The following is a 10,979-nucleotide window of genomic DNA, read 5'->3' as shown; positions in this document are numbered from 1 at the left end:
GCTCTGTACACTCAAAAGTTGCAGAACTGTTCCTCTCTTCCTTCCCGATCTCGACGAGATGGTCGCTGCTCGCGTCCTCTGGCCTGCTCTTCTGCCCTTGTGCCATTCCCTCCTCATCCGCAGAGGCAGGTCCATCTGCTGCTTCACCTACTCTGCTGCATCAGTCATAGCCTCCTCTCCCTCATGGCTGCCGCCATCTTTGGACGACATGATAAATCGGCGCGTATCAGTGATCAAATATCACAAATCCCACTCCTGACACCATTTGTTACATATGTCTCTCAGTCACCAACGCAAGGCAGGCTAGGCAGACAGCGTGTTATCCACAGGGTCGTGAACACTGAACAGCTCCAAGAGGCACCGAACACCACAGTGTCCCAGAACACCACGAAGGGAAATGCCAAGTGGCGAGGCAGGGCACGAAATAAACACAAAATAACAGTCTTTCCTTTATTTACACAAGTTATTTACCCGTACACTTTTCTATAGCACAATACAGGGGGAAACCAGCATGTCACACTCCAGATACAGCTTATAACAGGGCAACACAAAGTTTATCAGGTCACAAGGGCACACACGAGGTCTTCACAGGAGCAGCACCCCACCGCGTCTCTCGGCTTGTTCCTCCGCTCCTCCGCTCACAGCCAGTTGCGTCATGTTAACACATGCCCAGGTCATCCTTTTCATGTTAACACATGTTTCGCACAGAGACAAAGACCCACTGGCGTAGCAGTATATATTGAACAATCAAATTCTTGGACCTTTTTGCTCGTGCCTCTTATAGCACATTACATGAATTCATCCACTGATGACCAACTTTAGGATAGTCTTCCCTTAAATATCACAGAGAACGTAAATAAGTGTTTTTCTGTCTAGAGGTAGATTTACGGGAAATTATACATTGCTCTTTTGGTATGAATGTAAACTCATGAGCACTTGATTGTCAAAATTAAAGTTATCATAGAGTGCAGCTTACTACACTTACCTCTGCACCACTTACACCATCAGCATTGATTGATTATTTAAAATTATCTACCGCGTCAACAGCTAAAGTCATTAGCGGCGAATACCTTGTTAGATAGAAATATTAAAACATTTAAAACTTTAAAAATCCATCAATAAATATCTTACAAATAAATAAATAAACAGTAAACAATAACTATATTAAAAATCAAAGCATAAATATTATGCTCTAAGTCTATAAAATTATTGCATAAATATTATGCATAATTAACTTTTATTGAAAATATTTGTCTCCCTAAGGAAACTAATAAGACCTCTATGTCACAATCCTCCCCCAATACATTTTATAGTGTGTATGGGAGAGACAAGTTTATACGTCTATGTTCTTAGAATGTTGCACATCTTTCCACTACATGTGCGACCGTTAATGGCTCTTGGCATCGCTCACCAAGTGCTTCATTTTTAGTCATCATCGGTCTATGAGACCTGTGTGCCCGATTCTTAGTCTTGTTAATACAACTACTTTTCGGTTGAGATGGATGCTGGTCACCCAACTGCCAAGGTCATCTTTAATCTCTTGCAGTTTGTTTCTCGAGGTATGCCTCCATTGTTCCTTCCATTTATGGCGAAGACAGTTGATGATGGGTTTCAGGTCGGTATGTGGGAGAGGAAAGCAAGCATCACAGGACTGAGCGGCAGCTGCCTTGGCCTTCCGATCAGCTCGCTCATTCCCGCTGATACCAACATGGCTGGCACCCAACATAGTTATCTTTTTTCGTGTTGACATCAGTGCAAGCCAATCTTGAATGTCCCTCACTACTGGATGTGACGAGTTTAAGCTCTTGACAATATATTACAATAGAATGGTTCGTAAGATCTCTAGTCCTCTTAACTGCTGCAAGGATGGCATGTAACTCTGCAGTGAAGATCGAAGCTGCTAGAGAAAGACTTCCAGATGCAGTCTTTCTTCTGCCCACTGCTGCAAAAGCCCACAGCATTTTCAGGTCAACCACAGGGTAAATATGTGCCGAAAACATTTCCGAAGGCAAAGAACCCCCGACAACCAAGCCCTCCTAAGGGAGGCTGTCAGGGATACCAAGGAAACTGCCAGCAGAGTCAGGCAGGAAAAGTGGCTGGAATGGTGTGAGTCCTTCGATCACCATACCACCCTCTCAGAGCTATGGCAACGGGTCAAACAAGCTACCAGCCGCTCAGCCCCGAGATGCACGCACCATGACCTCCAGTCAGAGGCCAACGGACTGGTGCACGAGTTCTCCGCGAGAACGAGTAGCAACAGCCTGCCAGCCGAACTGAGGGCAAGACAAGAACGCCTACAACCAGACAGACTTGCTCACATCAGAGAAAGTGCAGCTGAACCCGATAACTAAAGACGTTATCTTTTCTCTGAGGGAACTAAGAAATGCATATAAAGACAGATGAAAACACAGCCCCGGGCTCTGAGGGGATTCATACCCCATCATTTCCCACCTGGGACTAGTAGGTGAGCTTGCTTTCCCCTGCAACTCATAAAAACAAGTCCTGGAACTTCCACTTTACCCCAGAGATGGAAGAGGGCTACCATAGTTCCCATCCCTAAACCAAAGGAGCCGGGAAGTACCCCCCCCGCCCCATCTCTCTCCTCAGCTGTCTGGGCCCAAGACTGCCCAGAGGATGGTACGAACCGGCTCACATGAAATCTCCACGGGTTCGCCAGGGCATGAGCACAGCACACAGCATAGCCAGCTCTTGAGCAAATAAGCACGGGCACATCTGTGGCAGTATTCCTTGACCTGGGGAAGGCTTTTGAATTGGCAAGTCCTCTTGCCATTCAGGAGAGCCTGATCCAAAAAGGAATCAGAGGTAAGCTCTTGGCTTGGATAGGTGACTACTTTAGGAATAGAACAGCCAGAGTCAAATACCAAGGTCACCTATCACAGCACATGCCACTAGAGAATGGAACGCCACAGGATGGGGTTCTCAGTCCAGCCCTCTTTAACACACTAATGTCCTGTATCCTCAACATAAACCTCCCAGTGGGGTGCAAGATCATCTATGCAGACGATCTTGCTATCATCTCCACTGGACCATACTGCCTAAACAAAGCCCAGCGTTGTCTGGACCTGGCCATGGCTCTGAGACAGAGAGTTCAAGGCACAAATCTGAAAATCCAGGGAATGGACCTGTATATACATGAATTTATATATATAAATATATGTATATATAAAAAAAAATATACATATATATACATATATATATTATATATATATATATATAATATTATATATAAAATATATATATATATATATGAAAATTTATAAATAAAATATATATTTGATATGTTTAATATATAATTTTTATATATTTATATTATATTATATAATATATTATAATATATAATATATATATATTAGAGGGGAGAGAGAGAGAGAGAGAGAGAGAGAGAGAGAGAGAGAGAGAAAGAGAATTTGACAAAAAATAGATAGATATGAGGGTTTTAAGCATAAATATTATTATATATAATAATTAAAAATATATATATTTTTATTAATTATATATAAAATTTTAAATTTTTAAATTGTTAAAATTTAAAAAAATAATATTATATATATATTATATTATATTATAATATAATAATATAATATATATAATTTTATTAGAATAAATATTCAATACTATACTCCATAAATAATATAGAATATAAAAAATAATTTAGGTAAATTTAAATAGAAATATATATATTATATATGAATAAATAATATAATATAATATATTAATATATTATAATTATTATTTAATTATATATATTTAAATTAAGGGAGAGGGAAGGGGAAAAGAGAGGAAGGGAAGGAGAGAAGAGAGAAGGAGAGAGAAAAGAGAGAGAGGAGAGAGAGAAGAGAGAGAGAAAAAAGAGAGGGAAAAGAAAAAGGTATAGATAGATGAAGATATGTGGTATATATGCTAAAATATTATATAATTAATATATATATATTTATATATATATATATTAAAATTTTATATATATTAATTTTATTATATATATATCATATATGTATAAAAAAGATATATATATAAATTTTTAATAATTTATATATATATATTATAAATTATATATATAAAAATATATTATTTATATATATAATATATATATTTAAATATATATTTTATATTATTATATATATATATATATATATTATAATATTAACTATTCAAAACATTACATCCATAAATTAAAATTTAAAAATATAGAAAAAAAAATATGGTAAAAATATAAATAGAAAAATATAATCTAAAAATACGTATATACTACATATATAAACAAAATATAATATAAATATATAACAATATATTTTATATATATAATATATATATATTATATAATAAAATATATATATTATATATTTATATTTATAAATGTATAATATATGTGTTATATATATATATATATATATATAAATTTTATATATATATTAAAAATTAATATGTATTAATATAATATAAAATTATATTTATTATTTAATTAAAATTTTATTATTATATTTATATATTATTATATTTATTATAAAAAATAATAATATATATTTAAAAATTAATATAACATATTATTTATATTTTATATAATATTTTATTATATATAATTATATTATTTATATATATTTAAATATATATATAATTAAATATTATTATTTTATAAAATAATATAATATAAAAATATATATATATATATTTAATTAAAAATTTTATAAAAAAATATTTTAATATTTATATTTTATATATATATTATTATTTATGTTATTATAAATCTTTATTTAATTATATTTCTTTTATATTATATTTTATTATATTAAAAATTTTCCCTTTTCTTTTTTAAAATCTTTTATATTTTAATTAATTTAAAATTTTAAAATATTATTATAAAATAATATCATCCCCTTTTTATAATATTATAAATATTTATACATTATATAAATATTTTAAAATATATAATAATTTAAAAATAATAATAATAAAAATTTTATTTATTTAATATAAATATTATTTTTATAATTTTTTTTATTATAAATAATATAAATTATAAATTTTAATATAATATATTTTATTAACAAAATTAAAATTAGATATATATATTAAAAAAAAAAAAAAAAATTTTTTTAAATATATTTTATTATATATTTTATAAATATTATATAAAAATATAAAATTATATATATTTATTATAATTATTTTTTCTTTTAAAAAACAAAAAAAAAACCCCAAAACAAAAAAAAAATATATATATATATAATATATATATTATATAAAATATATATATATATATATTATATATATATATTATAAATATATAAAAAAAATATAAATATAATATATATTTATATATATATAATATATATATATATAAATAAATTATATAAAACAAATAATTTTTTTATTTTATATATTAATTTATAAACATATATTTATTATTTATATTTATATATTATTATTATTATTATAATTTATTATCATTATATATATATATATATATTAAAATATTTAAAATATAAAATATTTATATATATTTATATTAAATATAAATATTAATATATAAAATAATATATATTTATATATATATAATATATATATATATTTTATATATATTTTTTTTAAAGTGTATATATATATATATATATAATTATATATATATATATATATATATTATATATTAAAGTATATATTATTATATTATTAATATATATATATATTATATTATATATATATAAATATATAATTTTTAATTTAATTTTGAATTTATATTATAAATTTTAATAATATTTATATAATATATTAATATATATTATATATATTATTATATCCTTTTTATATATAAAATATATTTTTTTAATATATTATAATATTATATATAATCTATTATATTTTATTATTTATATATTATAGCTTAAAAAAACAAAAAACAAAAAACAAAACAAACAAAACCAAAAAACAAAAAAAAAACAAAATTAAATATATTTATAATAAAATTTATATTTTTTAAAAAAAATAAAAAATAAAAATAATTATATTTAATTAAATAAATTAATAATAAAAATAAAAAAATTTTTAATTTTTTTAATCTTTGTTAAAAATTTTTTTTTATAAATAAAAAAAAAAAAATTTTAAAAAAAAAAAAAAAAAAAAAAAAAAAAAAAAAAAAATTATTTTTTTTTTATTAAATGTAATTAAAAAATAAGACAAAAAAATTAATATTTTTCCCCCCACAAAAAAACACCCCCGCCCCAAAAACCCCAAAAAAAAAAAAAAATTCCTTTAATCAAAATTTTAAACCATGGGGTTTAAAAAAAATGGGGAAAAAAGAAAATTTTTAAAATTGTTTTTTAAATTAAAATTATTTTAATCCAAAAACAAAAGAAAAAATACTTTGAAACGGGGTTTGCCCCTTTTTTTCTTTTTTTTGCCAAATTTTTATCCCCTGGGGGGGGGAAAAAATGAATTTTCCACCCCCAGAAATTAGTTTTTTTTTTACCCTTTTAAAAAATAAATTTGGGGTAATTTTAACTAAATAATAATTTTCCCTTTTCCCCTTTCAAAAGAAACCTCCCCGCCCCCTTTTTTGTACCGGTCCAAAATTTTCTAAATTCAAACTCCAAGGGGAACAAACCAAGTTTAAAATTAAACTTTTGGAAAACAAAAAGGTTATTTTAAAAAGGGTTTTTTTTTAAAAATTAAAAAAGGAATTTAAAAACCAAAATTTTTAAATTTCCAAACCCAAAAGGAAAATTCAAGGGGAAAAAAAAAAGCAAAACAAACTGTTACAGGAAAAAAAAAACACACACACACACACACACAAATATCCATATATATACAAATATATACATACACACGTGATAAAGATTGTAAAAAAAATAAGAAACAGGAAAATAAAATTAGTATTTAATTACCGAATAATATTTACTGAATAACAAAGTAAAGCACAATGACATAAGGGTAATCTTGTGTAAACTGTTTAGCTGTCTTATAAATTAAAAAACAAAAAATTGCTTATCACATCAGATATTTCATACCACTGGCGGATCTGGAAAAAAAATGAAATTTTCCATCACATTGTTATTAGTTTTGTTTTGTTATTCCTTTTACAAGTGTAGTTTGGGAAGTCCAGAGGATAAGCCCTACATTATGGGAGATGGATGACGTATCCCTTGCCCCCCCCTCCAAGTAGATTCACTGCCGCTCTCCGTTTCTCCGTTTACTTTTTCTTGTTCACAATCTTTTCTGCAGTCTCTCAGCAATGGAAGCTGCCAAAGCTGATCCTTTCCCCGACCCATCATGAACCAGTAGCAGGTTAAACTGTTATGGATGAACATATTTAAAAGAATAAATTGCTAAAGAGGGTCTGCAATTTACTTAAAATTAACATCTATACTTTTCATTACAATCCATAAAAATATAAACAAAAAAGAAAAAAAATATCATTATATCAGGAACCTACTGATCTGTCAGGAGCAAATTCTGCAATAAGCTTTTCCATGAGTGGCCTAAATCTTGGGTGATACTGGAAGAGGGATCCGTCAATAGCAATCGTACAGTGTGGCCTCTCCATACGCATCAACAGGATACTTGTCACTGTAGAATTTAAACCAATTAATATTCCATTCTTCACCCTGAACTTATGAAAAAGTAAATGCGAGAATGAAATATTAGTACTCAGATTATGAATGAAATTTCATTATTTCTTATCAAACGTGATACAGCCCTACCAGCTAGCCCAATGACCTATGTTACAGCAGGAATGCCAAACTGACTATAATTCAAACTTTCCAAGAACACAGAGTATTAATACTGACTATGGTACTTATAGTATAATTACAAGTTGACACTAACACTCATACACAGATCAAGGGACGGCAACATCTTGTTACAGGACTCCCTCAATCATGTGTTTGAATGGGCTTTATTGAACAGAATGCAGGTAAACAGTAAAAAGTATGTGGAAATAAAATTCAAATTCAGTAACCAGCCAACCTTGATGGAACTCTGAAAAGAGATAATGACTATTAAGTCATACCTCTAAGGTGATTGCTAGAAGTGGTTATCAGAGATCTGATAGATCCTTGCTTGAAGATCGAAGAGTTTTTAACAGAAAAGATTGTCTATGATATTGCAATATTTGTAGTAGAAACTAAAAGGTGCTTTTACCAATGCCCTTTATTTTGAAAATGAACACAGATGAATACTGCAGACGACATCCGAGTGGAGACTTTATGAGAGTTAAGGAGTTACAGGTGTCAGTAAAAATAGTGAAAGAGGAAGAAGGGAGTATGTGTGGTTTAAGGCAAAAAGGTGTGTGTGTGTGTGTGTGTGTGTGTGTGTGTGTGTGTGTGTGTGGTGTGTGTGTGTGTGTGTGTGTGTGTGTGTGTGTGTGCAGTTCTGTAGTAGGGACACTGGATTCAGAAGGGAGGGGGTATTTGAAAATGCAAGCTGGGAAGGTTGCTGAGAAACCAGCACCGGAGGCGAATTTGGAGCCATCAATGTAATCAAGAATACTGGAGGAATGAATGGAGACATGGTCAAGGAAATGGGTGAGAAGGACAGGAGGAGGATATCTGATTTTGGTGGGACCTATGATAAAGGGTTTTTCTGATGGATAAGTATAGACGAGTAAAGGGAGTGAGAGGAATTACAATATGGTAATTGGGAAGTGGATGTGTAAGAAAAGTTTCTTGAAGGCAGATAATGAATGGGTTTTAAGATATGACGAAGGTCAGGTCTGTCAGAATGGAAACCGCAAATATTCCAATGTAAGCTATAACTTAGCTGATATATGAGTGGTAACGGTTACAGTGTGTGTTGGGAAATTTGAAGGGGAAGGAGCTAGGGGGTGAGATAAGGAATGAGAGGGGGGAGGTGGTGTAGATTCAGGAGTATCAGGAGGTGGAGGGTTTGGGGAAGGACCACAAACGGACTGCATACAGTCACAATAACCTTACTCCATTGACTACACGACCTGGCTGCTTGCACTCTAGCCCAAGAGCAGCGAAAAGCACAGCTACCCACTCCACACACACAAGATCCTCATTATCCAACAGGTTGTTAACATTGAGTAACACCACACATGCAATCACTGAAGCTTCAGTCATAATAGTCTTGATAATGGCCCTTATGCCTAGTGGTACTATGTTGAGGCCGAAACCTAGGTGTGTAAGACAATACTATCAGTCTCGCACTATCATTGTCAGAAAAGGCCACAACCGCTTATCAACATACAGCTACAGGTGAGTCATGCAGAAGTAAAGAACATCCACATTTGCCCCATCCTGACACCACTTACACAACTGGTCAGTACAAACATTACTGTTGGATGTGAAGGCAGTCACACAGTCCTGTTGTAATTCCTGGTGTTCTAGCATAGGTCACACCTTACCCCCCCCCCCCATTGTTCTGAGCAGCATAAAGCCTCATGGTGCTCCATGTTGCTACTAATTGTAAGATACCATACTGCCTGTGAATCCAAGTCCTTACCAGACCCCAGTCGGAATCGCTCGTTTGGTAGTGTAACATAACAAGCTAGTTAACACACACAGTTAAAGGACAGATGTTTGCATTCTTGCATAATATACTTAACACTACACATTTGAAAGACACTGTGATCTTCCAGATTTCCTTCAGTCTGGAAACAACTCCAGGAAGAAGTGAATGCGACAGTATGTGAACCAAAGTGTAATACAACCATACAACCAGATATTATGTGTCAGCTGTACCGTACTGTATTAGCCACATGAATGCCATTATTGTTACTTTGTAATGATAACAATACTAAAATTAATGTTCAAATATTATCTTCATTTATACTGTCCTGTCAGCTGTATGATTCCAGTCCAGGAAGGGGAAGAGCCTTCCATATATTTTGACTGAATAAACTATAACATCAACACTAAAGAAAATTAGTTCCCTGACAATATAAACTTGAACTTACATAAGGAAATGAGAAGAACACCGCGGTAGGAAATTAGACCAGCAACATACTGTGCAATGCACAAATCATCCTCATCACACGTAAGCCCTACACCCTCGATGACCTTTCTAGTAGTCTCTGAGTCACCCTGCATGTTATCCCTGTAAAAACACATTAAAATATATATTTATTCGTACATGCAAAAATTGTACACTGAATATAGAAATCCACTTGATTTCCAAAATACTACTACACAGTGGGTAAAGTAGTTTAATTCTAGGACATCAACTGGACTGGACTGGACCCCACACACACACACACACACACACACACACACACACACACACACACACACACACACACACACACACACACACACACACGCACGCACACCCACACACACACACACACACACACACACAGCCAAACCCCACAACCACCCCTCTCTCAATCTTCTCTTCTCTCTCTCTCTCTCCTTCTTTCTCTCTCTCTCTCTCTCTCTCTCTCTCTCCTCTCTCTCTCTCTCTCTCTCTCTCTCTCTCTCCCCTCTCCTTCTCTCTCTCTCGCTCTCTTCTTCTCTCTCTTTCTCGCTCTCCTCTTCTCTCTCTCTCTCGCTCTCTTCTTCTCTCTCTCTCACTCTCTTCTTCTCTCTCTCTCGCTCTCTCTTCTCTTTCTCTCGCTCTCAGCCTCCGGGCTAGGACAGTGGTAACGTGTCGGCCTCTCATCCGAGGGGTCGGCGGTTCGCGCCCCGCCCAGGCGCGAGAAGTTGCAATTGTCGCCCGGAGGTTACTGCTGTGGCTGGGCACCACGGCGGGTAAGGACTCGGTTCAGCCGAGTCAGCACCAGCTGACACACGTGAGCGAGTCGGCATTAGTCGACACAGGCCGGGCTCCTCTCATGGCATAGCCCGGGCGAGGTTAAGCTTCGCATATCGGACTTATCCTTATCTCTCCTTCTTTCTCTCCCCACTCTCTCTTTGAATCCTTTTCTCTCTTTCTCTCCTCTCTCTCTTTCTTTCTCTCCTCTCTCTCTCTTTCTTTCTTTTTCTTTCTCTCTTCTCTCCTCTCTTTCC

General features: G+C 32.4%; 1 protein-coding gene across 1 annotated transcript; it reads right to left on the bottom strand.

Annotated features, from left to right (window-relative positions):
- Positions 1 to 6,887: 6,887 nt before the first annotated feature.
- Positions 6,888 to 10,070, bottom strand: LOC119578944 (hexokinase-1-like; the record flags this gene model as incomplete). Its single annotated transcript, XM_037926624.1, is given in 3 exon segments — positions 6,888 to 7,302; positions 7,445 to 7,578; positions 9,929 to 10,070. Coding segments are annotated over 3 exon segments (363 nt in total), but the record flags the coding sequence as incomplete, so codon positions are not given.
- Between the last annotated feature and the right edge of the window lie 909 nt (positions 10,071 to 10,979).

This window comes from Penaeus monodon, chromosome 11, assembly GCF_015228065.2.
Source record: "Penaeus monodon isolate SGIC_2016 chromosome 11, NSTDA_Pmon_1, whole genome shotgun sequence".
Taxonomy (NCBI): Eukaryota; Metazoa; Arthropoda; class Malacostraca; order Decapoda; family Penaeidae; genus Penaeus; species Penaeus monodon.
Note: the sequence above shows the minus strand (reverse complement) of the source record. Positions and strands in the feature narration are given on the sequence as shown.